The sequence below is a fragment of the Myxocyprinus asiaticus genome, chromosome 16 (genome assembly GCF_019703515.2).
Source record: "Myxocyprinus asiaticus isolate MX2 ecotype Aquarium Trade chromosome 16, UBuf_Myxa_2, whole genome shotgun sequence".
In the NCBI taxonomy this organism is placed as follows: domain Eukaryota; kingdom Metazoa; phylum Chordata; class Actinopteri; order Cypriniformes; family Catostomidae; genus Myxocyprinus; species Myxocyprinus asiaticus.
Window position 1 is genome coordinate 45,088,376 of NC_059359.1, and position 27,501 is coordinate 45,115,876.

Genomic DNA, 27,501 nt, shown 5'->3' on the forward strand with positions numbered 1-27,501 from the left:
CATAGAAATAATCATTTTTATACTTTACAAACTATAGATTCTATCCCCTAACCCTACCACTAAACCTAACCCTCACAAAAAAATTCTGCATTTTTACATTTTCCTGATTAAATTTTTTTATTGATTCATACATATAAATCAAATCAAATCAAATCACTTTATTGTCACACAACCATATACACAAGTGCAATGGTGTGTGAAATTCTTGGGTGCAGTTCCGATCAACATAGCAGTCGTGACAGTGATGAGACATATACCAATTTACAATAACATCAAATTAACACAGCACAATTTAAACATCTGATATACACATAATTACACTCAACAATATACAAATAATAACATACACTGTACAGTATACAATACGCACTATATAGATACACATTATTCAATAAAAATATATAAAAAAGTATATATAGTATATATAGAATGTACAGTATTGTACTGTATTGACATTCAGGCTGTCGGTTGATAGTCAGTTGTTAAGAGAGAATATAATAATAATATAATTTATAACAGTCTGGTGTGAGATATAAGAGTAACGGTAATAAAGTGCAGTGCTGATGTATTTTGATCGTGGGAGATCAAGAGTTCAGAAGTCTGATTGCTTGGGGGAAGAAGCTATCATGGAGTCGGCTGGTGTGGGTCCTGATGCTGCGATACCACCTACCTGATGGTAGCAGTGAGAACAGCCCATGGCTCGGGTGGCTGGAGTCTCTGATGATCCTCCGAGCTTTTTTCACACACCGCCTTGTATATATTTCCTGGAGGGAGGGAAGCTCACCTCCGATGATGTGTCTGGCAGTTCGCACCACCCTTTGCAATGCTTTGCGGTTGTGGGCGGTGCTATTGCCATACCAGGCGGAGATGCAGCCAGTCAGGATGCTCTCTACAGTGCAGGTGTAGAACCGTGTGAGGATGTGGCGCTTCATTCCAAACTTCCTCAGCCATCTCAGGAAGAAGAGGCGCTGATGAGCCTTCTTCACAACGACTTCAGTGTGGATGGACCATGTGAGTTCCTCAGTGATGTGGACACCCAGGAACTTGAAGCTGCTGACTCTCTCCACTGGTGCTCCATTGATGGTGATGGGACTGTGTTCTCTGTCTTTTCTTCTGAAGTCCACCACAAGCTCCTTTGTCTTACTGACGTTGAGGGAGAGGTTGTGCTCCTGACACCAGTGTGTCAGAGTGTGCACCTCCTCTCTGTAGGCTGTTTCATCATTGTCAATGATCAGACCTACCACCGTTGTGTCATCAGCAAACTTAATGATGGCATTGGAGCTATGTGTTGCCACACAGTCATGTGTGTACAGGGAATACAGAAGTGGGCTGAGAACACAGCCCTGTGGGGCTCCAGTGTTGAGGGTCAGTGAGGAGGAGATGTTGCTGCCTATTCTAACCACCTGGTGTCTGCTTGACAGGAAGTCCAGGATCCAGCTGCACAGCGAGCTGTTTAAGCCCAGAGCCCGGAGTTTCTCATCTAGCTTGGACGGCACTATGGTGTTGAATGCTGAGCTGTAGTCTACAAATAGCATTCTCACATAAGTGTTCTTTTTTCCAGGTGGGAGAGAGCAGTGTGTATTGTAGATGCAATGGCATCATCAGTGGAGCGGTTGTTGCGGTATGCAAACTGCAGCGGGTCAAGAGAGAGAGGCAATACAGAGCAGATGTAATCTCTGATTAGTCTCTCAAAGCATTTGCTGATGATGGGGGTCAGAGCAACAGGACGCCAGTCATTTAAGCAAGTTATTTTTGATTGTTTTGGAACAGGCACAATGGTGGATGTTTTAAAGCATGTGGGGACTAAAGACAAAGAGAGGGAAAGGTTGAAAATGTCCGTAAAAACACCAGCCAGCTGGTTCGCGCACATTCTGATGACGCGGCCCGGAATGCCGTCTGGGCCCACGGCTTTGTGGATATTCACCCGTCGGAAGGATCGGGTTACATCCGCTACAGAGACGGAGAGTGAACTAACCTCTGTAGCTTCAGCCGCGAGAGCTCTCTCCGCGAGGGCGGTGTTATTTCCCTCGAAACGAGCATAAAAAGTATTTAGCTCATGTGGTAGAGAGGCAGTGGTGTTCATGGCGGAGTTTTTATTCCCTTTAAAGTCCGTGATGATGTTAATTCCCTGCCACATGCTTCTAGAGTTGGTGGTGTTAAACTGTCCTTCTGTCTTGCTCCTGTACTGGCGTTTTGCGGTTCTGGTTGTTTATGCTCCTCCGCATTCCCGGAATTAAAAGCGGAGGTCCGCACATTAAGTGCCGTGTGAACAACACTATTAATCCAAGGTTTCTGATTCGGATAGATCCGTGTTGTTCTGGTCGGAACCACATCCTCTACGCATGTTCTGATGAAACACATTACGCTATCAGCGTAAAGCTCGATGTCGTCATCAGAGGTGGACCGGAACATCTCTCAGTCCGTGTGATCAAAACAGTCTTGTAGCGTAGAATCTGACTGGTCCGACCAACACTGGATCGTTCTGAGGGTGGGTGCTTCCTGTTTCAGTTTCTGCCTGTAAGTGGGAGAAGCAGAATGGAAGAGTGGTCCGATTTGCCAAATGGTGGGCGGGGGAGGGATTTGTAGCCATCCCGGAAGGGAGAGTAGCAATGGTCCAAAACCCGGTCCCCTCGTGTGTTGAAACTAATGTGCTGGTGGTATTTTGGTGCGACTGATTTTAAACTGGCTTTATTAAAGTCCCCGGTCACAATGAACGCGGCCTCAGGGTGCGCGGTTTCCTGCTCACTTATACTCCCATACAGATCCTTGAGTGCCCGGTCTGTGTCGGCTTGTGGGGAATGTACACAGCTGTGATAATGACCGCTGTGAATTCCCTCGGTAGCCAGAATGGTCGACACAGAAGCATAAGAAATTCCAGATCAGGAGAGCAGAAAGACTTGATAGAATGTATGTTCCTCTGATCACACCAGGATTTGTTGATCATAAAACATACACCACCTCCTCTGCTTTTACCTGAGAGGTCTTTCGCTCTGTCCGCTCGGTGCACAGAGAACCCCGCGGGTTCAATGGCTGAGTCTGGAATCTCCGCAGACATCCAAGTTTCCGTAAGGCAGATAATGCAGCAGTCCTTTGTATCTCGTTGGAAAGAGATCCGCGCTTTCAGCTCGCAGAGATTGTTATCCAGAGACTGAACATTTGCCAGTAGAATAGTGGGTAGCGGGGGTCGATTTGCGCGGCATCTTACTCTGATGAGAACGCCGGCTCTGTTTCCCCTTTTCCTTTTGCGTTTCCGCGGCCGTGCTGCCCAGACAAAGGGCTCCACTTGCGTGTTTGTAAACAGCGGGTTGGCATTGAGGAATGTGAAGTCCGGTTTACGGTGTGAAATTGCTGAACCAATGTCCAAAAGTGTTTGTCTGTCATAGACAATAAGGCAGACAACATCCAAGACAAAAAACATAAGAATTGTGAACAAAACAAACAAAACACTACTATGTTGTGTCGGAGCTCGCAACGCAGCAGCCATACTCGGCGCCATCTTGAGTCGATTATAACAAAGAAAAACAAAACATATACACTGAATCAACATTTAACCCCCACTATTATCCCTCCCCAGTCACCAACCCCACCCTGACCCTCAACGAACATCCCTGTGGTCACATAGTATACACACACAAAAAACAAAACAAAAAAATATATATAATAATCATACACATTTAAAACTATACTTCTCTCTCCACATTCCCTCCCTGAGAGTCCCCCAAAACACCAAATAACTGCCCCATTTCGCATCAAATGTATCCCAGATCCCCAGCCTTCTACATGACACCTCCTCGAAAGCTGCCACCCTCCCCACCTCCGTGCACCACTCCCGAAATGAGGGTGCTCCAGCCGACTTCCATCCCCTTAAAATAATCTGTCTGCCTATCATAACACTGGTCAGGACCCAATTTTTTATTTGTTTATCCCCTATATTGATGACCGCCCCATCGCCTAAAATATAGTCTGGGGCAAAATGAAATTTGAGTGCCCAATATGTCACACATAAAACTCTGAACACTCAACCAAAATTCTTGGAACACACCACCAAAAAACATGGGTTGTGTACCCATCTTCTGATTGGCATTGCCAGCAGGTGGGTGTGTCTTTAAGACCAAGCCTATACAATCTAGAGGGGGTCCAACAGAATCTATGTAAAATCTTGAATTGCATAAGGTGCACCCTCGCATCTCTAGATGTAGACTTGACAATTTTAGAATCCTAGCCCACACTCCCTCCTCCAATACCAAGTTTAAATCTTTCACCCATAATCTCTTGATAGAAGTTAAAGCTCCGTCCCCCAGACTCTGAATTAGCAGGGAGTAATACACTGATGCCTCATGACCTTTTCCAAAAGCAGTAATCACCACTCACAGAGTATGTACTACTTTAGGGGGGTGTATGCTGGGGTGTATCCCAAATGTAGTACAGAGCAGATGGCACAGCTATAAATACCTAAAGAACTGAGATCTGGGAATCCCAAAATGTTGAACCATATTTTCAAAGGATCTCAACACTCCACATAGGTCATATAGGTCACTGAGCATGTTAACCTCCCTCACAATCCACTCTGACCAGCAGAAAGGGGACTTATTACATAATTTTGGGTTCAGCCATATGCTCAAGGCAACATTTAAATACATTTCTGAATTAAACACTCTGGACACTTTTGTCCATACCAAGTGCAAATGCGAGATAACGGGGTGTAACTTAACTTCTCCAGTTAGTTTGATAGAAAGGCTTTGCAATAGCGAAATATGGGCAAGAACTTCCTGTTAAATACAAAACCAGGGAGGGGCTCTCTCAGGTGGAAATGACCAATGAGCCAAATGTCTGAGACCGAATGCATGATAATAAAACAAAATCTTGAGATGCTTACCATTCCAAATGAAGGACTTTTCTATGCTTTCAAATTGCTTGAAATAAGAAAGGGGGACATCTACAGGGAGAGATTGTAGCAGGTAGTTGAATTTTGGAATGCATTCATTTTAATAACATTAACCTTCCCAAGCATAGATAAATGTAATGAAGCCCACCTGCCCACATCGCTCGAAAACCTTTTTATTAAGGGGTCAAAATAACTAAATCACACAAATTTGCTGGGAATAAAATGCCCAAATATTGAATGCCCTGTTTGGGCCACTGGAAGGCGCCCTGCTGAAAAGCAGTTACTGGGCAGTATGCTGTCAGAGCCAAAGCTTCTGATTTACACCAACTGACTCTGTATCCTGAGAACTTAGAAAAGGAATTAATAATTCTGTGGAGGCAAGGCATAGACCATGTAGGGTTGGAGATGAATAATAAAATATCATCTGCATAAAGCTCATGCGCCATACCTCATGCCACCACCCCTGGAAAATCATCCTTCTTTTCTTATCGTGGCTGCTAATGGTTCCAAGGCAAGACAGAACAATAATGGGGAAAGAGGGCAATCCTGCCGAGTGCCCCTATCCAGAGTAAATAATCTGAAATTAATCCATTTGTTTGTACCGCCGCTACCGGGTGTCTATAAAGTAACTTAATCCATCCAACAAAAGTATTCCCAAACCCGTATATTTCCAAAATCTTAAAAGGATAATCCCATTTTACCATATCAAATGCCTTTTCGGCATCAAGTGAGATGGCAGCAACCGGAGTCTGATCATTCGCCACGTTTTTACATGTTTTTTAAGCGATTTGAATTATGGGGACACTAGAAATGTACTCATAAACCACATTTATAGCATAATACCCTTGTAATTACCAGTTTGTAACCTAAAAACATTTCCTCGTAAACCACCCAAACCCGCTCACACACACACATATTTTGTTCCACTTCTAAATCAGAAAGAAATTATTTGGAATTTTTAAGGAGACTTAATGGCTATGTTCGGAATAGTATATATAGCATACTGGGTCATTCTGTGAACTCAACCATATGTCCCCAGCTCAAAATCCATCCGTCCATCCATCCATCCATCCATACATACATAACCTCCTGAGACCCCAGCTTTTTCCATTTCCCTTTTTGATTTGTAACAAGTAGCACCTAATAAACAAACAAACAAACAAACAAAAATTTCTGGAGCAAATAGTTTTCCTAAAAATTGATGTCCATATATGTGGACAGCGAGACTACGTTGTGAAATTTTAAATAACACCAAGCTATAGAAAGTCAGATTTGTTTTTCATTAATTTGTTTATGTTTCCAGGAGTGTTTATTATTCATGTTTTTGGAACGTTACAGACATTAAAGCTGATTTTCTGTACAGCTGAATAAATTATTCTTATTCAAAGTAATGTCCAGCATCATGCAATCACTGCCAACCATGTTAAAATAAAATGTAGCATTATAAATTCCAAATCTATGTATTGATTACCATTGTCCCATGTCTGCCAAACATGTTGAGTGATTCAAACATCATCTGCAGCCTGAAATGCACTTGAATGCACTTAGCTTCATAGAAAGTTATAGGATGCTCTCTTGCTCCCTGTTTAGTGAATGACTTAACCTCCAGTGTGCTGTCTGTCTGCACTGGTTTTAGAACAGTTTGAAATGCACCTTATTTTCATCCTAACTCAATATAAAGCCTCTGAAAGCAACATTTTTCAGCTTTTGGATGAACCCATTTATTCTCAATGTGAAAATGCACAGTAAATATATAGGAATGCATTACTAATGTTAATAAATCGTATTGTACAGTGATAACAAAAGAAAATATAACAAAATGCATATTAAAATTAAGCGACTGACCCACAGATGTGTTAATTTTGAAAGTTATTCAAAATAACTAGCGTTTTTCTATTTTTGAGGAAATGTGGTGCCAATTTCCACATATGTGGACATTATGTTTATCAGTGCACTAATGCACGAAAACTGTGAAACCAAACAGGTTTCAATGAAAAAAACGTAGAGATTTCTTACCAGAGGCACTTTTGTTGGCTCTGCATCCATTGGAGCACTTTAAGGAAATCGACGGCATGCTGTTGTGTCACGTGACTCGGTGCAGCAGAATTTTAACCCTTAAATGTCTAGAGTCTTGTGAACAGTATTCAGTTGGTTTAAATTAATTTAAATTATGCAATGCTTATTCACCTTACGTGCCAGAGAAACAAGTTTGCAGCCATCTTGAAAATTTTGTCTTTGAACTTCCATTCTAGCGGTTCTATATATAAATCTTTGGTGTTGATATCAAAGTGTAATTAGCTATCGAAGTGGATTTACAGGTTATAGAGTTGTCAAAAGTTATCATGAGTATTTTAAAGTGTTCAGGGGGTGTCATAACAACTGGAAGCAGAGCGGGGAGATTTTAAAGCAAGAGTACTTCCTTAAATCTAAATGATGATGAAAGCCAACATATTAAATGTGATTGTTCAGTATTTACTGAGTAATCAATTATTTTGCTGAGTGGTGTCAAAATTTTCGACTATGATTTTGAAGCAGAACACTTCAAGAGTAGCTCCATCCATAAATTGTTACATTTTACCCATTTTTAAGAGCCAGAAAACAAATTTGTCACATGGTATGAAGCAATTTTTTCTTGTCCAGCTAAACAAAGTTTTGAAGTACAAATATGTTTAAAATAGAAATACAGTAATGTCAAAATTTCGATGTCCAAGAGTCCAAAAATGCAGTATTAATAAAAATAAGCGACACATGGCTTTTCAGTGCAATACCTATTTTTAGTTTTTGGATTTCAGAAATGTACATCTACAAAGCTCTGGAATGCATCAAGGTGCCCAAGCACCAAATTAGCTGAAACTCTATTGTAGTTGTACTGATTTTCTCATTAGACTTCTCTTTCTGACATTTAAAATAAAAGTGTCTGGGTGTCAGAGACTGTAAATTGTAGAAATCCCACACTGGGTGGGATGGTCCCAGTATGCCATTCCATTCTGAACATGTCTACTACTGTATCTACAGTAGGACAAACACAGCTGTGGTAAAACAGATTATTATTATTATTAACTGCAATAATCCAGTGCACAGAGTGACTGTTTAATCTAGGAAGTGTCAGCTGTATCACTCCAGTTGCTTATTCATTCTTGTGCAGTCCAGTGTTGAAGCCAATTCCCAGCCACTTTTAATTAAATTGAGAGACACCAAGGAAAATAACATCTGAAGGGGGAGGCAGAATAAAAAGGTGCTCAAGGTTAAGAGAACAGCGGCAAAACCAGCACGCCATAGTGTGAAGCTGAAAGTCTCACCGTAATGGAGCCAAGACTCAGGAGGAAATAAATGTTCTTTATGACAGAGTGTGAGAATCCTGTGCATATGTGTGTGAACTGGACCTGGTGTATTTTCTACTATACCTTCTGATCTTTATGGCATGATCTTCTGTTGAATGACATTAAAGGAATGTTAAGGGTTCAATACAAGTTTAGCTCAATCAACATCATTTGTAACAATGTTGATAACCACAAAATTCAATTTGTTTATAAAAAAAAAAAAAAAAAAAAAAAAAAAAAGTTATAGTATGGCACTTTAATGGAAGAAAATAGGGCCAGTCCATTAACACAAAAATACACACTGTAAATAAAAGTTTAGCCACAAGACTTGAACAGTATACATGTTAACATGATTTTAGTGTGATAAAATCGGTATATTTGGTACCAGTATTTCAGGGTTTCCTTTTCATGACAACGAAGCTGTAAAATTTAATATATCATGTAATTTTACACAGATAAGGTTAGCAAGCGATTTTATCACACTAAAACCATGTTAGCATGTATAATGTGTATGTCTTGTTTCTATACAGTACTTTTGAAACAGTGTTTGTTTTGTTTTTTTATCCCCTTTTTCTCCCAATTTGGAATGCCCAGTTCCCACTACTTAGTAGGTCCTCGTGGTGGCGCGGTTACTCACCTCAATTCGGGTGGCGGAAGACAAGTCTCAGTTGCCTCCACTCCTGAGACCGTCAATCCGCACATCTTATAATTTGGCTCGTTATGCATGACACCGCGGAGACTCACAGCATATGAGGCTCATGCTACTCTCTGCAATCCATGCCCAACTTACCACACACCCCATTGAGAGCAAAAACCACTAATCGTGACCACGAAGAGGTTACCCCATGTGACTCTACCCTCCCTAGCAACCGGGCCAATTGGTTGCTTAGGAGACCTGGCTGGAGTCACTCAGCACACCCTGGATTCAAAATCATGACTCGAGGGGTGGTAGTTAGCATCAATACTCGCTGAGCTCCCCAGGCCCCCGAAAAAGTTTTTTTTTTTATTTTTTTTTTTACGTTTATGGACTGGCCCCACTTACTTTCATGTTATTGCAATTTTTGCTTCTTTTTTTTATATATATATATACAGGTGCATCTCAATAAATTAGAATGTCGTGGAAAAGTTCATTTATTTCAGTAATTCAACTCAAATTGTGAAACTCGTGTATTAAATAAATTCAATGCACACAGACTGAAGTAGTTTAAGTCTTTGGTTCTTTTAATTGTGATGATTTTGGCTCACATTTAACAAAAACCCACCAATTCACTATCTCAAAAAATTAGAATATGGTGACATGCCAATCAGCTAGTCAACCCAAAACACCTGCAAAGGTTTCCTGAGCCTTCAAAATGGTCTCTCAGTTTGGTTCACTAGGCTACACAATCATGGGGAAGACTGCTGATCTGACAGTTGTCCAGAAGACAATCATTGACACCCTTCACAAGGAGGGTAAGCCACAAACATTCATTGCCAAAGAAGCTGGCTGTTCACAGAGTGCTGTATCCAAGCATGTTAACAGAAAGTTGAGTGGAAGGAAAAAGTGTGGAAGAAAAAGATGCACAACCAACCGAGAGAACCGCAGCCTTACGATTGTGAAGCAAAATCGATTCAAGAATTTGGGTAAACTTCACAAGGAATGGACTGAGGCTGGGGTCAAGGCATCAAGAGCCACCACACACAGACATGTCAAGGAATTTGGCTACAGTTGTTGTATTCCTCTTGTTAAGCCACTCCTGAACCACAGACAACATCAGAGGCGTCTTACCAGGGCTAAGGAGAAGAAGAACTGGACTGTCACCCAGTGTTCCAAAGTCCTCTTTTCAGATGAGAGCAAGTTTTGTATTTGATTTGGAAACCAAGGTCCTAGAGTCTGGAGGAAGGGTGGAGAAGCTCATAGCCCAAGTTGCTTGAAGTCCAGTGTTAAGTTTCCACAGTCTGTGATGATTTGGGGTGCAATGTCATCTGCTGGTGTTGGTCCATTGTGTTTTTTGAAAACCAAAGTCACTGCACCCGTTTACCAAGAAATTTTGGAGCACTTCATGCTTCCTTCTGCTGACCAGCTTTTTAAAGATGCTGATTTCATTTTCCAGCAGGATTTGGCACCTGCCCACACTGCCAAAAGCACCAAAAGTTGGTTAAATGACCATGGTGTTGGTATGCTTGACTGGCCAGCAAACTCACCAGACCTGAACCCCATAGAGAATCTATGGGGTATTGTCAAGAGGAAAATGAGAAACAAGAGACCAAAAAATGCAGATGAGCTGAAGGCCACTGTCAAAGAAACCTGGGCTTCCATACCACCTCAGCAGTGCCACAAACTGATCACCTCCATGCCACGCTGAATTGAGGCAGTAATTAAAGCAAAAGGAGCCCCTACCAAGTATTGAGTACATATACAGTAAATGATCATACTTTCCAGAAGGCCAACAATTCACTAAAAATGTTTTTTTTATTGGTCTTATGATGTATTCTAATTTTTTGAGATAGTGAATTGGTGGGTTTTTGTTAAATGTGAGCCAAAATCATCACAATTAAAAGAACCAAAGACTTAAGCTACTTCAGTCTGTGTGCACTGAATTTATTTAATACACGAGTTTCACAATTTGAGTTGAATTACTGAAATAAATGAACTTTTCCATGACATTCTAATTTATTGAGATGCACCTGTATATATATATATATATATATATATATAAACGAGGGGCGCGTTGAAATTATTTTTTGTGGTAATCAACATTATACCACAAATTCTGATGACTACCTTATAACAAATGCTAATAGTAAGCTAATGCTAATAATTAGCTAATAAACGAATTAAAAGCCACAAAATTCCAATTTTCATTTCATGGGGTCTTTAAACTCTCCATTTTATACATATTTTATGTTATTATGTATGTAACTTTATGGAAAATATATTGCACCTGCTGGCCACCAAGCTGAACATCCTCCATGTACACCTAAATATAGCATATGATCAAAAGGAAACTATGTTGGTTTACTGTATGTTGCTTTACTCTTTCAGAAATCACGTGTGTCTACGTTTGAGAAGATGTGGGCTTTTATGAGCAGCAGACAGAGTACATCATTCGTAAAGTCCATTGAAGATGGCATTCAGAGAGTTTTGAAGTCTGATTACTCTTTGCTTATGGAGTCAACTACTATTGAGTACGTGACTCGTAGGAACTGCAATCTAACACAGGTCGGAGGCATTATCGACAGCAAAGGTTATGGAATCGGCACCCCCAAAGGTAAAAACCAGCAATATTACCAGCAGAATGAAATATAGTTAAATAGATGAAAAGAGCTGTAAGGAATAGTTCACCAATAAATGTATCCTGTCATAATTAGATGGATTTCTTAAATGAAATGTATAGCCCTTTAGGAAAAAAAAAAAAAAAAAAAAACCTCAAACACTTTAATCTCAGTAGATGAATTTCTAATAAATATGTTTCTAATTAATGTATTTGTTTCCCAGGTTCCCCATACAGGGATAAAATCACAATCGCTATACTCAGCATTCTGGAGGATGGTCGTCTTCACATGCTCAAAGAGAAATGGTGGAGCGGCAGCAGCTGCCTGGAGGATGAGCGGTATGAGACGGGTCCAATGGGCATCCAGAATCTGGGTGGCATCTTCATCGTGCTGGCGTCTGGTCTGGTGCTCTCAGTGTTTGTGGCTATAGGAGAATTCATTTACAAACTCCGCAAAAATGCAGAACGTGAACAGGTGAGCCTGATTGGAGGGAGAAATCCTAATGTGATGCCTGATAGGTGTGCTATTACTTTTCTAAGTGATTAGATGTATGGGTTATACATTTTTGCCTAATGGACAATAAAACAGTTGAGAAAATCCCATAGGCTTACATTAAAGGACAAACCATATCTAGAGACCAAAAGATCACAGACACTTGGGGGTGAGCTGCATAGCAACCACCCAGAACGCCCTATTGATCACCTTGCAATGCTCAAGCTACCACCTACCAACCAACCAGAACACCCTAGCAACCTCTTAGCAACCACTGAGAACACCCTACTGACCACCTAGCAATGCCCAAACAACCACCTACCAACCAACCAGAACCCTATTGAAACTGCTTAACAACCACCACGAACACCCTATTGACCACATAGCAATGCCCAAGCAACTACCTACCAACCACCCAAAACACCCTAGCAACCAATTAGCAACTACTTATAACACCATTGCAACCACCTAGCAACCAACCAAAAAGCCCTAGCAACCACCAATAACACCCCATTGACCACCTATCAATGCCCAAGTAACCACCTACCAACCACCCAGCACACCCTAGCAATCTCTTAGTAACCACCCAGAACGTTCTAGCAACCACCTTGCAATGCCCTAGCAACCACGTAGAAACCACCTGGAAATCCTGGCAACTGCTTAGCAACCACCCAGAACACCCTTTTAACCACCTTACAATTCCCTCTCAACCATATTAAACACCCTATTTTTCACATAGCAATGCCCTAGTAACCACCTACCAACCAGCCAGAACACCCTAGCAACCTCTTAGCAACCACCCAGAACACCCTCTTAAATGGGTGGTGATAAGTTTTGCATGGCCAAGCATGACTCAGAAAACTAGTAATATTGTCATTTATTGTCTTTCAGATGTTTAAGATGGATTTTTTTTATTATTATTATTTAAGCTAAAATTCTATGTATGAATAAGCCAAATACACCCATTCAGTACTATTACACATGCAGATTTTAGACATGCAAAATGAAGACATTCAGCAGGAAGAGTAAATCTGAAACACGTTCACACCTGATAACATCACAGACATTGATCTGCTATATAAGTGAGAGATGAAGAACTGATCAAACATCAAAAAGCACAACAAGCAAATCACAAAATCTCTCCCTTCTTATGTAGAAACATTTCACAGCCACTGCAGGAGGTTGACATTTAACCACATTCATCATGTGTGTAAGTGTAAAACCATGCTCTAGAATGAGAATATTTTTATCACACATCTCACCGAAATGAATTGCACCTTCTGATAGCATCATTTATTTGAATGCACTGTGTTGTTTAAGCGCCTGATTCACTAAAGGAATTCTACAAATCACATAACAGCATAAACACGACCTCAAAATATGTGCTGTACGCAATTTGCACAGCAAAATTCCCCATCTTGTAGACTGGAAACGGTAATAGCACAGACAAATAGCGCTGGCTTTTGTGAATAAGGTATAATAAGCCAAATTTACATAGAAAGCATTCAGCTAAAGTATGACAATGACTTAAATAATCAGGATGGAGGGCTGTACCAGCACTGATAAACCTGGTTAAACTAGATTCTGGGTGTTAAGTAAATTAAGATGCAGGTCTTTGCACTGAAATATTGTGCACAAAGGTGGTGCAAGAGTTTAGTGAATTCACCCATATTGTTTTTGTGCCAGAAAGACTGGCTCTGATTAAATTATGTATAGTATAAATTATACTGTATATACTGTATATCACATTTACATTCCAGAGGTTTTCAATGGTGTTCAGGCCTGGAGATTATGCTGGCCATGACAGGGTCTTGATTTGGTTGTCCTCCATCCACACCTTGATTGACCTGTCTGTGTGGCATGGAGCATTGTCCTGCTGGAAAAAAACAATCCTCAGAGTTGGGGAACATTGTCAGAGCAGAAGGAAGCAAGTTTTCTTCCAGGATAATGTTGTACGTGGCTTGATTCATGCATCCATCACAAAGACGAATCTGCCCGATTCCTGCCTTGCTGAAGCACCCCCAGATCATCACGATCCTCCACCTGGTCGTCTAATGGTTAGACTGAGACCTGGAGATGCCTTCACACCCTCTATGAAATTTGGTGAAGGATCGGTGATGATTTGGGAGTGCTTCAGGCCAATCAGGCAGATTCGTCTTTTTGAAGGATGCATGAATCAAGCCACATACAAGGTTATTCTGGAAGAAAACATGCTTCCTTCTGCTCTGACAATGTTCCCAACTCTGAGGATTGTATTTTTCCAGCAGGAAAATGCTATATATACTATATATACATATATATATATATATATATATATATATATATATATATATATATATGCCAAAACATTACAACCACCTGACACGCCGAGGCATGGACTCTACAAGACCCCTGAAGGTGTCCTGTGGTGTCTGTCACCAAGACATTAGCAGCAGATCCTTCAAATCCTGTAAGTTGTGAGGTGGAGCCGCCATGGATCAGACTTGTTGGTCCAGCACATCCCACAGGTGATCAATTGGATCGATATCTGGGGAATTTGGAGGCCAGGGCAACACCTTGAAGTCTTTCTAATGTTCCTCAAACCATTCCCAAACAATGTGTGCATTGTGACAGGGCGCATTATCCTGCTGAAAGAGGCCGCTGCCTTCAGGGAATACATTGACATGAAGGGGTGTACCTGGTCTGCAATGATTTTTAGGTAGGTGGCACATGTCAAATTGATGTCCACATGAATGGCCAGACCCAGGGTTTCCCAGCAGAACATTGCCCAGAGCATCACACTCCCTCCAGCGGCTTGTCGTTTTCCCACAGTGCAGCCTGATGCAATCACTTTCCCAGGCAAATGGGGCACATGGACACGGACATCCACAAAATGGACTCATCAGACCAGGCAACCTTCTTCCACTGCTCCAAAGTCCAGTTCCGATGCTCGCATGCCCACTGTAGGTGCTTTTGACGGTGGACAGTGGTCATCATGGGCACTTTGACAGGTCTGCGGCTATGCAGCCCCAGACGCAGCAGGGTGCGATGCACTGTGTGTTGTAACACAATCCTCCCGTAACCATCATTAAAATTTTCGGTGACTTGTGCCACAGTAGACCTTCTGTCGGTTCAGACAAGACGGGATAGCCTTCGCTTCCCTCGTGCATCGATGAGCCTTGGGAGCCCAACACCCTGTCACTGGTTTGTGGTTTGTCCCTCCTCGGACCACTGTCGATAGGTACTCACCACTGCTGACCAGGAGGGCCCCGCAAGCCTTGCCTTTTTAGAGATACTCTGACCCAGTCATCTGGCCATAATAATTTGGCCCTTGTCAAAGTCGCTCAGGTCTTTACTCCAGCCCATTTCTCCTGCATTCAACACATTGACTACATGAACTGATTGTTCGCTTACCATCTAATCTACCCAGACCTTGACATGTGGACTTGTTAGGAGATAATCAACATTATTCGCGTCACCTGTAAGTGGTCTTAATGTTTTGGCTCATCAGTAAATATATATATATATATATATATATATGTATACACTGGCGGCCAAAAGTTTGGAATAATGTACAGATTTTGCTGTTTCGGAAGACAATTGGTACTTTAATTCACCAAAGTGGCTTTCAACTGATCACAAAGTATAGTCAGGACATTACTGATGTAATAAACAGCACCATCACTATTTGAAAAAAGTACATTTTGATCAAATCTAGACAGGCCTCATTTCCAGCAGCCATCACTCCAACACCTTATCCTTGAGTAATCATGCTAAATTGCTAATTTGGTAAATCACCTGCCATTATATCAAACACAATTGAAAGCTATCTGGTTCATTAAATGAAGCTTAACATGGTCTTTGTGTTTGTTTCTTAAGGTCAATATTAGGTCAAAAATGGCAAAAAAGAAACAGCTTTCTCTAGAAACTCATCAGTTAATCATTGTTTTGAGGAATGTAGGCTATACAATGCTTGAAATTGCCAAAAAAAAATGAAGATTTCATACAAAGGTGTACACTACAGTCTTCAAAGACAAAGGACAACTGACTCTAACAAGGACAGAAAGAGATGTGGAAGGCCAGATTTCCAACTAAACAAGAGGATAAGTACATCAGAGTCTCTAGTTTGAGAAATAGACGCCTCACATGTCCTCAGCTGACAGCTTCATTGAATTCTACCCACTCAACACCAGTTTCATGCACAACAGTAAAGAGAAGACTCAGGGGTGTAGGCCTTATGGGGTGAATTGCAGAGAAAAAGCCACTTTTGAAACAGAAAATCAAAATGAAAAGGTTAGAGTGGGCAAAGAATCTCAGACTTTAAACAACAGATAATTGGAAAAGAGAGTTATGGATCTTAAACCCCATTTAGCTTTTGTGGGATCAGCTAGACTGTAAGGTGAGTGAGAAGTGCCCGACAAGACAGCCACATCTATGGCAAGTGCTACAGGAAGCGTGGGGTGAAATGTCACCTGAGTATCTGGACAAACTGACAGCTAGAATGCCAAGGATCTGCAAATCTTTCATTGCTGCATGTGGAGGATTTTTTGATGAGAACTCTTTGAAGTAATTTAAGAAGTTCTGAAATTTTTTTCACATTATTAATGTCCTGACCAGGGGCGATTTAGTGTATTTTTAATCGCTTTCCACTCATAATTAATCTACAAACAAACAGAGAAAAACAAAAAGTTTATCCAGTCAGAATGTATTCCTTGATGCTTACAAGCGAAGTGTGACAACTGTTTCACAAATCACATGCCCAAATCAGTGAGTGAGCCTGAGCTCCACTCCCTCAGGCCTTCAGAATTTCTACAGAATCCCTCAACAGTGCAAATGAATGCGCATCTAATGTCAGATTGTCAGATTCATCAGCCAATCAGATTGATTTATTTGTTCTTGATGGGTGTGATCTTTAGGATATGTCCCGGTCGAGACCTTCTAGCTGGCCTTGAGTGATGCAATCATGCTTTAAGTGACGTAATTTGAAAGCGAGCGTGAGATCTTGCTGACCAATCGGCTGTCATCACTGCCGCCATCGCCATTGAGAAAGAGATCCTTATGGATTTAAAAACACGAGATGTTCTGCATGACCGTGTGATTGCTTAATTTATTAAACAGGAAAGGAGGACTGATTTTCACTTCAAGTAATTGGTAAGTGCTTTTTGCATTGTTATAGCAACATAGGAGTTTTTTAAGTGTAAATTAGGCTACTTGAGCATTCAGTGTCGGATCAAGTTTTGAAAAGTAGTGCTGCATTCCATTCAACTGGGAAAGTCAGATTTTACAACTTCCTACTAGGAAAAGTGCAATGGAATGCATCTTTAAATCAGAATTACAACTTGTAGGCTCCTGCAGAAATTCTCAACTCCGATTTCGCTGAGATGCAGGGGCATGATGTCACACAAACATGTCGACACTCAGGGAGATATACAAAGTAAGTGATAAACATTCACTTTATTAAGTAATATCGATAAATGAGTTCGTTTCCACATTATAGGATTGTAGAGCTGAGGAGGGCGGGGCCGGGCTGGAATGAGACACACCCGGTCCCCAATCAGCCTAATGGGGCGCACAAGGGATAAAGGCGGCCGGGGACGACAGTTCGAGAGAGAGAGAATTACAGACAGCTGTGCTGTGTTTTTAGTTCTGTGTTTTTGGTTGTGTTTTTGGTTAATAAATTGTTATTTAAGTTGTCAAGCCGGTTCTCGCCTCCTCCTTTCCACTAAACCCCCTTACACTGGTGCCGAAACCCGGGAAGGAGGAGGGATTCCCGTCGCAGAGTCCTCGACACTGCCGTCCACCCAGGGGAGCGCCGCTGCCGTCCGACGGGGGACGGAGTAGCCCGACTACCCGGACGCGGGGAACGGCCGCCGTCCGCGAGGCAAGTGGGGACGGGACTCCCCGACCACCTGGAGCGAGGGAGCCGCTGCCGGGGGCGGAGGAGTGCCCTGCCGTCCCCCGGGAACGCGGAGGGGTCGAGAGAAGACCGCCGTCCGCGGGGGGAGGAGGGAAGCGACTCCCCGACCGCCTGGAGTGGTAGGGCCGCTGCCAGGGGCGGAGGAGAGTCCCCACGGGACGCCGGGAACGCGGAGGGGCGTTCTGTCCGCTGGGGGTCAGAGGTCTGACTCCGGTCTGCCCGGGGAGGAGCGGCTGCAGTCCGCCTGAGAGGGTGGAGTAGTGATCGAGGACCACGCGACGGCGCATCAGGTGAACCGGTGAGTTTCTTTTTCTCTCTCTCCTCTCTCTCTCTCTGCCGCTCCGTGTTGGCCTTTCCCTCGCCATTTTGTGTTGTTGTTTTTTCCCCTCCTGTCTCCTCCCAGGTCGAGGAAGGCGGGGAGGACCCGCCGGCAGTCGGGGCATAAGGCACGCCCCCCCACCCGGAGAGGAAGCGTGGGGGGGATGTACGTCATGCCGGGGGCTCCCCGGCCTGAGGCAACGCCGGGAGGAGTGTAGAGCTGAGGAGGGCGGGGCCGGGCTGGAATGAGACACACCCGGTCCCCAATCAGCCTGATGGGGCGCGCGAGGGATAAAGGCGGCCGGGGACGACAGTTCGAGAGAGAGAGAATTACAGACAGCTGTGCTGTGTTTTTAGTTCTGTGTTTTTGGTTGTGTTTTTGGTTAATAAATTGTTATTTAAGTTGTCAAGCTGGTTCTCGCCTCCTCCTTTCCACTAAACCCCCTTACAAGGATATTAAAGCTTGTTTAACAAACTGCTGCAGAAACAGGTGTATAAAACATAATAATCTCTTTTGATAATCGTACACCTGAAGCACAAATGCTAGCACTGCAGCATTGTTTATCAGTTGGGTTGCTAGGAGACATAATGAGAGTCAAACACCTGCTAAGCTAACGGGAGCGTTGCAGTTCCGAATATCAGGGAACGGAATACATTTATGGTCGGAGATATCAAGTAGGAATATCCCACATCCAACTTGAATGGAACGCAGCATAACCGTGTTTATTGCAAGCAACATTTAAATTGCAAATATTATTAGATAGATTTTTCCAGGTATTATAGACCTCCTTGGTAGATTCATATGAAAGCTTATGATTTTTGAATGTCTGTTTGGGAGACATTCATTTCACAAAACAGTCATGCTGCAGTTAAAATTAAGTGCATTAAGTGTTGTTTCAAGTTTTGGCTTTCATGCGTGGGCGTATTTTTAAAATGTCAATTGGTATTATTAGTTAGCTGCGACATAATGTATGATGCCCAAAGGCATATGGTGTCTTATTCATTGTGAAACTGTGTTTTCTTAATGGCATGAATCACACTGAAGGCCTAGACTTTTAATGCACAGCCCGTTAATGCACTGGTCCTGACTATACAATGTGATCAGAATGCCACTTTGTTGAATAAAAATACCAATTTATTTCCATAAGAGCAAAATCTGTACATTATTCCAAACTTTTGGCCGACAGTGTGTGTGTGTGTGTGTGTGTGTGTGTGTGTGTGTGTGTGTGTGTATATACCTTTTTTAAGGGTAGCTTGACAGCAGTGTTGGATAGTAACAATTTAAATGTGATTTGGATTATGTAATTTGATAACGGTGTGAGTGAGAGTGTGAATGTGTATGTCTGTGTATGTTAGCCCTGTGATGGACTGGCCATCTGTCAAGGGGTTTCCCTGCCTTTGGCCCGAGACAGCTGGGATAGGCTACAACACTACCCATGACCCTACATAGGACAAGCGGCTACAGATTACAATTTGATTACAAAAATAAAGTATTTGTAATTAGAATACATTACATTTTAAATGTATGTGATCAGATTACAGTTACTTTTCATGGACTACATGATTACATTATTTATTACATTACAAATCAGTCAACGGCAATGTAGTGTAGTGTGTAATTTACTGATTGTGCTCCTAAATTTTAAAAGAGCGGTCTGAGCCAGAGACTGAAATGTGTGTTACAGGCAGCCTGATCTCATGAACAGTAGGTGACTGTTGCAACAATTTTGCAAAACAAAATTACATGCTTTATTACATGTTTTGCTGCAGTTTCCCAGTGAAATGTCCAGTGGGGGGTGCCAAAAGCGAGTGAAATGGTGTCATAATCAGACGAGGTTTTTAAGGTGAATGTTAGACGGAGGTTTTAATGAGTAAAACATACCTCCCTAATCTAAAACTTTAACCTAAACCTAACCAATAATGTTCTAAATGCAAATGAGAGGTGGAGAAAACAGACATCCTTATCCTAAACCAATACCTAAACCTAACCGAATGTTTGGAGAAAGCAAAAAAGCTCATTTTCTGAAGCAACCACACCATTTTGTTTGCTTTCTATGACACTTCCTGTAAGTCTCACGCATTAGCTTGCGTGTTTGTCTGGGCTTCAACCTTGTTCCCTCTGAGTCCAAAGTCCAGCACTCTTATCAGCTGAGCTACCACGCAAGCTAATCATGATGAAATAAGTGTGTAAATGTAGGTGGGTCTGTAATACAAGCATTGAAATGTATAGTTTTTCAAATGATGCCTTATAGTAAAAGTGTTTCTATATCATAACATAGCAGTGTGTGATAAAAATACAATAAAAATAAGTGTTTATAAAGTCATAATCAGCCGTTGTTTTCGTGATTTGTGTAAAAGTGAATTAAACTGCAGTGAAATGTAGAATACGGCACGTAAAAGTCAGTTTGCAAAAATGTAGTTATAGTAACGTTCATTCTATAAAGCTAGGTTGGTGACAGGCCTATTCAGGCTATATATATACAGTACATACGTACATATATATTCCTTATTTCCTAAATAACAACAACTTTCTTAAAATGAAAAAAAGTGCATGTTATCATTGTCTAACGTCATCTAACATATGTTAGTTTTTTATGGCTCTTTAAATCCCTTATTTGTTTTAGATTTTAGATCAAACATAAAAAATAAAAATAGTAATCCAAAAGTATCTAAAAATAATAATATTATCACCTAATAGTGTCATCTTAAATATTAAGTTACTGTTTACATTTTTAGTTGTGTAATTGGTAATCAGTTCCAGATTACATATCAGAAGTAATCTACCCAACACTGCTTGACTGTAGTTTAACTACATTAAATGACAGACTGTAGCTTGTCAAGCTACAGTTTCAAAGTAGCTTCCCCTAAACTTCAATTGAAGCATTTTCTAAGAAAAAAAAAAAGATATTTAATGTGCTGGCACTCTAACAAAATGGCTTCCACATCTAACTGACGTGAATGTACTTACCCCCTCTTTTGTCTTTGTCCTTCCTCCCACCACCATGTGTCTTTTTTTCCATCAAGAGGTCTTTCTGCAGTGCGGTGATAGAAGAGATCAGACTGTCGTTCATGTACGAGAGACGAGTGAAACACAAGCCCCACCCCCAGCCGCCAGCCATAGCGAAGACAGACGCAGTGATCAACATGCACTCCTTCAACGATTGTCGCCTGCCCGGAAAGGACAACATGAGTTACAGCACCGCAATGACGCCCGTATTTCCATGACTTGCCTGGGCGACGGCCATCTAAGGCACGTTCCCGGCACTGTGCCGGAGAGCAGGGACTACGGTTCCGAAATGATCACAGCATTCACCATCAACCGTAGAGATATCCGACACCAAATGGCCAGTCAAAACGGTGGCAGTAGCAACAAACCAGGTAGTGACCACATCCTCAAACCAATGTATCCCACAATGCCATTGCGAGAGGGCGGCCGATCGGTATCCTTCCTGTGAGAGTGGCACGCCACGTCTCGGAAACAGATCTGCGCCAGAGTCTGATGTTTACAAATGGCACTCCAACGCAAAGCTTACAATCTGAAACGTGGAACTTGAAGGAGCCCCCCCCCCCCAATCTAAGTTTCTCAATGAAAATGTTGAATATAGGCTTTTCTGAATCATGGCAATAAATGAAACTACAGACAGACACAAAGGGGAGTAGTTTTCTTAGAGTATCATTTATAGCACATAAAATTCTTTTTCAAGAGTTCTGACAATTCATGTTTTTATTTTGTCAAACGCTGTAGCCGTTTTGCAGCGTTTCATAGGAGGCAATGTACAGTACAGTGTGTCGGACCGTAGGAGAATTTAGTTTAGTATGCTGTTCTTTAGCAGCCAATGTGATATTAGAAAACCCTTAAACTGCAAGTTCCTGAAGGCTACAGAGAGCGTAGCACCCTCCTTTGTTCATGGAAATGCAGAAATACACAGAGTTGATTTCATTCAAGCCACCTAAATAAATTGTAGTTCAAATAGCTAGACTTTTTGTTACCCTCAAACGAATAACAATTCTGCACAGCCTGTAAAGTCATTTCATAGTGCTTACAGGCAAGACTTACAGACATTTTGATTTATTTGCGCTTCATACTTTGCCAGCAGATGTTTTTTACACAGCAAGATTTAATGGTAATGACGGATAAACACAACAGTTGCCAAAGATCTGTCATCCAAATGGATTTAGATACTTGAAACGCAGCTTTCCCTGCAAACAAGAAAGCGAATGACACATTGACTCGGTTGTGTTCGTTAAATGATTTATTCCTGAGAATCACAGGCCTCATATCAAAAATATTCCCTTGTATACAGAGGATTTACGTACATATACAGAGGATTCTCAACAACAAGTTGGCTTTTGCAATCTGCATCAGTGTAGAGCCCCATCTATGTCAACTTGTTTGAAGTACATAATTCAGTGTGGCTTGGCCTTCATCTCAACATATAATGTGAATTATATATTTTTTAAATCTTTTGCTTTGTTGTTAAGAGTTGGGTTTGAGAGTTGTCAAGTAAATGGAATGAGTTGTTCCAATCACCACAAACAAACACAGTGTTTTTGCATAAAGGAGTAGTTCACCCCAAAGTCATCATTTGCTCACCCGTATGTTATTCCAAGCTGCTCTTTTCCATATAACAAAAGTGGTTGGTGATTTATACTGCTAAGCTACCAAAAGGCCAAAATAAACTAATCAAACAAAAGGTAAAAGTAGTCCATAAGACTCATTTATCATATTCAAAGTCTTCTAAAGCCATATGAAAGCTTTGTGTGAAAAAAATATTGAAATCTGAAGGGATAGTTCACCCCCAACTTCAGAACACTTGGAATATAGCACACAGGTTGTATGGACTACTTGTACAGTACTTTAATGGCACTTTACATTTCATGTTTTTACCCTTTTTTTTAAATTATTATTAACAACTTTTATTGATTCCATTCATAAGACAAACAAACACAACATAAAATACGGAATCAATTATATACATGAAACCCCTCCCCCCGAAGAATTCCCCCCCACCCCCAGCCGACACAAACACCTCTACAGTGGTCACCAACAATTACAACGTAAAAATAATAAAAATTAAAAAAAAAAAACATTTAAAAAGTATACTTTCAAAAAAACAACAAGAATGCACATACACATCAAACTACAAATCCCTCTTCACTGCCCCTCCCCGAGAACCCTCTAAAAAAGCCAAATATCCATCCCACTTCCTTTCAAATAAATCCCATTTTCCCAGACTTCTATGTTTACCTTTGTTAAGTGTAACACCTTACATTCATGTTTTTACCTTTGTTAATGGTAAATCTGAAAGTTTTTACCTTTGTTAAGGGGTTCATTAATGACAATTTAGTCATTTACAAATGCATTATAAATCACTGATATTTGGTTATAACAATATGATATTTCATACAATACTTGCCAGATATTGAGCCATTTTACCTAAAATATTATAAGTGCTTAATAACACTTATTTAACGTTAGTAACCTATAAAAATGTACATTAATGTATAGCGGACACATATGAAGCATTTATGAAGTAGTTGCCAATATTAGAAACCTATGTACATAAAGTTCAGTATGGCTTAATGGTCATCAGGCTTTATTTTATGAAATGTGCTGTGAATGTGCATGAAGACCAAAAAAAAAAAAAAAATTTTTTTTTTTGATTTTTCAGAGGACTTAGTAACTAGGACTAAGTTAGGACAGCACTCAAGTAGCACCATTCTTTTGACATCAACGTGACAAGGAAAGTGACAACAAAAGTGAGTCAAGACATTACAGTAGTACATATAAACACAAAGCGGACTGTAGCAAAATGACATCTTGCATCTAATCTTAATATAATAATATTGAATCAGACTATTTTTATGTTTTTGAATAAATCATGAATTTTATGTTTTTGATTAATATAATTATGTATAAGTGTATTTAGTAAGCATTTATAACATGTACGTTAAAATGCACACTATTCGGCAAGTGTGTTTCTATTCATGTTGTCATAACTGCATAATCAATGAATAATGCATTAGTAAATGAATTATTACTCACTAATGAACCTCTTAATTAACCCTTAATAAAGGGAATGCTAATGTAGTGTTAATGTAAAGTGTTTTTTTTTTTTTTTTCACTTCTGTTGTATGGAAAAGAACAGCTCAGACATTCTACCTAACATCTCATTTTGTGTTTCACTGGAGAAAGAAAAAATTACTGGGTCACAATGACATGAAGGTAATTAAATCATGACAAATTTTCATTTTTGGGTGCATTATTTCTTCAATAGTGTTTTTCTGAATGAGCAATTCTGGCAGAAAATTATTAATCAGCCCAACAGAAAGTTAACCCAAAATTGATTTTTTTAAAAATGCATTTTTAATTTTTACATATCTTTTTTATGTCATGCATAATATCACGACTAAAGCATGGCGATGTGACCATCAGAAGTTGTGAGCAGTTCCAGTGATAATATAGGTGATATATTAACACAATGAAGGGAACTCCAATAATTTAAAGTGTGTATATTTCATTTCAAAGCATTACTTGGTGTTGTCATATTCATTTTGCAGGACAGTTCTGAATGCTTTTAACAACTAAATGTGACATTAAGATGTACATCAGTAATATGAGACACTTTATGGCCATAAGGTTCCCTGCTTTGTGACTGACAGGCTGATCAATAAGGGTAGGATTAGGGGTAGGTTTAGGGTTCGGGCCAAAAGCCACAAAGCAGTGCACCTTCCACCAATAGGTGGTTATATGGCTTTCAAAATTGCATATTTGAGTGTTCATCAAATAATGAGAGTAAACAAATGCAGAGACACAACAAACTTGCAATATATGTGCGTTAGACATCAAAACTGCAATACAGATGTACTGGACCCTCTCATATCTGAACATGGTTTGTGTTCAGATGAACATTTAATGACAGTTCTCATAGATATTTCAAATACATTCAGCACTCAACTGATTTTATATGAAGCTTTTCCATGTGTCATGTACATGTGGGAAACTCTACGAACGAAGCATTCTCATGACGAGGAGTAGGTGCTACGAGTCTTCACCTGCTGCCTGCTCGTGGCAGCTCAACCAATGACAGGCCTCTGTGAGGTCAATCTAATGGACAGTGTCAGAAACGAGCAAAAACAAAAGAAAAAAAGCATTTTTGTGTTAAACGTTTTTATGGTGAATTATGTAATGACCAGAATAACTTCATGTGACTAAATGTTTCTTTGGTGAAAGCTCATTGTATATGTATTATTCAAATTCTGTGTAATTTTAACACTTTCTTGCAAAGTAGGGTATATATTAGATGAACAGAAAATTACTGTATTTTGCTAAATACTGATGATTTTTACCTGTATTTTTTTTCCTCAGCTCTTCTCGATAATTTGTGCAATGCTGTATCAAGCGTGATACATGCATATTGTAATATACTGTAGGATTTACTCTCAAGATACAACTAAATGGATTTAAAGAACAACAATTTAACACCCAAGGCCCAGAAGTCCAGCACATTCACTTCAATTTATATTGGGGGGTTGATATTAATACCATATGGAGTCATGTATGTTATTCTGCAACCTAATGTATTCATATCAGATGTATATAAATAATACTTATATCAGAATATTCAGAGCAGAATACGATGACTGATTCTGTGTCATTTCTAATCCATTTTCCATGAACACCGATCATGTATATTAAGCTTACTAATTTATTTATTTATGTCTTTTGTCTTCCCATTTCTATATTGTCAAATCCACTTGTTCAGTACTCTCTTCAAAAACAATTATTTATTACAACATACAGTGGGGTCCAAAAGTCTGAGACTTTAATTAAATACAACTTTTTTTACTATTACAAATTATATTATCAGCAAAACAATTTGAGTCAAAAGCAGAATTGAAAAATTAACATTTGAGAATACTCCAAAGAACATCTTGAGTGCTTCAATGAAAGCAAGAAAATCTTACCTTTTGTACAAAAGGAGTTAACACGATCAGCGTCACAAATGTGCTTATTTTAATAGTGACCTAGAAATAGTGCAGATTTAAAAATATTTCTAATGCATTTTACATCATAGTTTTAAATCTTTCAAAATCCTAAAAGTTTCTGTTCATTTTCAGATTTAAATGAAAAAAAATCTTAGATTGGTCGATGTTTTGGATCTCACTGTATATCATAGTGCAGTTCTTTAAACTTAAACTTTCTATGACATGGTGTCCAATTACAATTTTGTGACAAATATGACAAAACACAAACAGTTTGAACATAAAGCAAGAATGAAAACAAATATTAATAAATAATTACAACATTAGGGGAACTGTCACTTTGTATGTAGCACTTTGAAGACGTTGGGAAATTAATTATAGACTACAAATTATTATTTAATCTGATTAAATCTTATATTACACTGTGACACATTAATTGTAATTAATAACTTAGCATCTTTGCCGCAACACACAGTGAAATCCATATTTATTGTACATGCCTTCATATCTAACCAGAGGTGGGTAGAGTAGCCAAAAACTGTTCTCAAGTAAAAGTACAATTACAAAAAAAAAAAAGAAATATTATATTTTTGCTCCTTGAATCAACCACACCATCTTTTTCCAGAGCAGCCTGTATTTCTTCTGATGTTACCTGTGGGTTTTTCTTTGTATCCTGAACAATTCTTCTGGCAGTTGTGGCTGAAATCTTTCTTGGTCTACCTGACCTTGGCTTGGTATCAAGAGATCCCCGAATTTTCCACTTCTTAATAAGTGATTGAACAGTACTGACTGGCATTTTCAAGGCTTTGGATATCTTTCTTTTCCAACTTTATAAAGTTCCATTACCTTGTTACGCAGGTCTTTTGACAGTTCTTTTCTGCTCCCCATGGCTCAGTATCTAGCCTGCTCAGTGCATCCATGTGAGAGCTAACAAACTCATTGACTATTTATACACAGACACTAATTGCAATTTAAAAAGCCACAGGTGTGGGAAATTAACCTATAATTGCCATTTAAACCTGTGTGTGTCACCTTGTGTGTCTGTAACAAGGCCAAACATTCAAGGGTATGTAAACTTTTTATCAGGGCCATTTGGGTGATTTCTGTTATCATTATGATTTAAAAAGGAGCCAAACAACTATGTGATAATAAATGGCTTCATATGATCACTATCCTTAAATAAAAGACCATGACCAGTCCTATTTTCAAAATCAATGCCAAAATGTCACAATTTCTGCCAGGGTATGCAAACTTTTGAGCACTACCGGTCAAAAGTTTTGAAACACTTAACTGAAATGTTTCTCATGATCTTAAAAATCTTTTGATCTGAAGGCGTATGCTTAAATGTT

The 27,501-nt window shown here is 40.1% G+C and overlaps 1 protein-coding gene across 1 annotated transcript in view; it reads left to right on the plus strand.

Moving 5' to 3' along the window:
* LOC127453868 (glutamate receptor ionotropic, kainate 3-like) overlaps nucleotides 1-25,891 on the plus strand; it is a 286,044-nt gene extending 260,153 nt beyond the window's left edge. Inside the window, exons 14-16 of the mRNA XM_051720608.1 lie at nucleotides 11,231-11,456; nucleotides 11,684-11,934; nucleotides 21,193-25,891. Coding sequence (XP_051576568.1) covers nucleotides 11,231-11,456; nucleotides 11,684-11,934; nucleotides 21,193-21,621 — 906 coding nt within the window. The 3' untranslated portion in view covers nucleotides 21,622-25,891. The remainder of the gene's footprint in view (nucleotides 1-11,230; nucleotides 11,457-11,683; nucleotides 11,935-21,192) is intronic.
* Nucleotides 25,892-27,501: the final 1,610 nt, after the last annotated feature.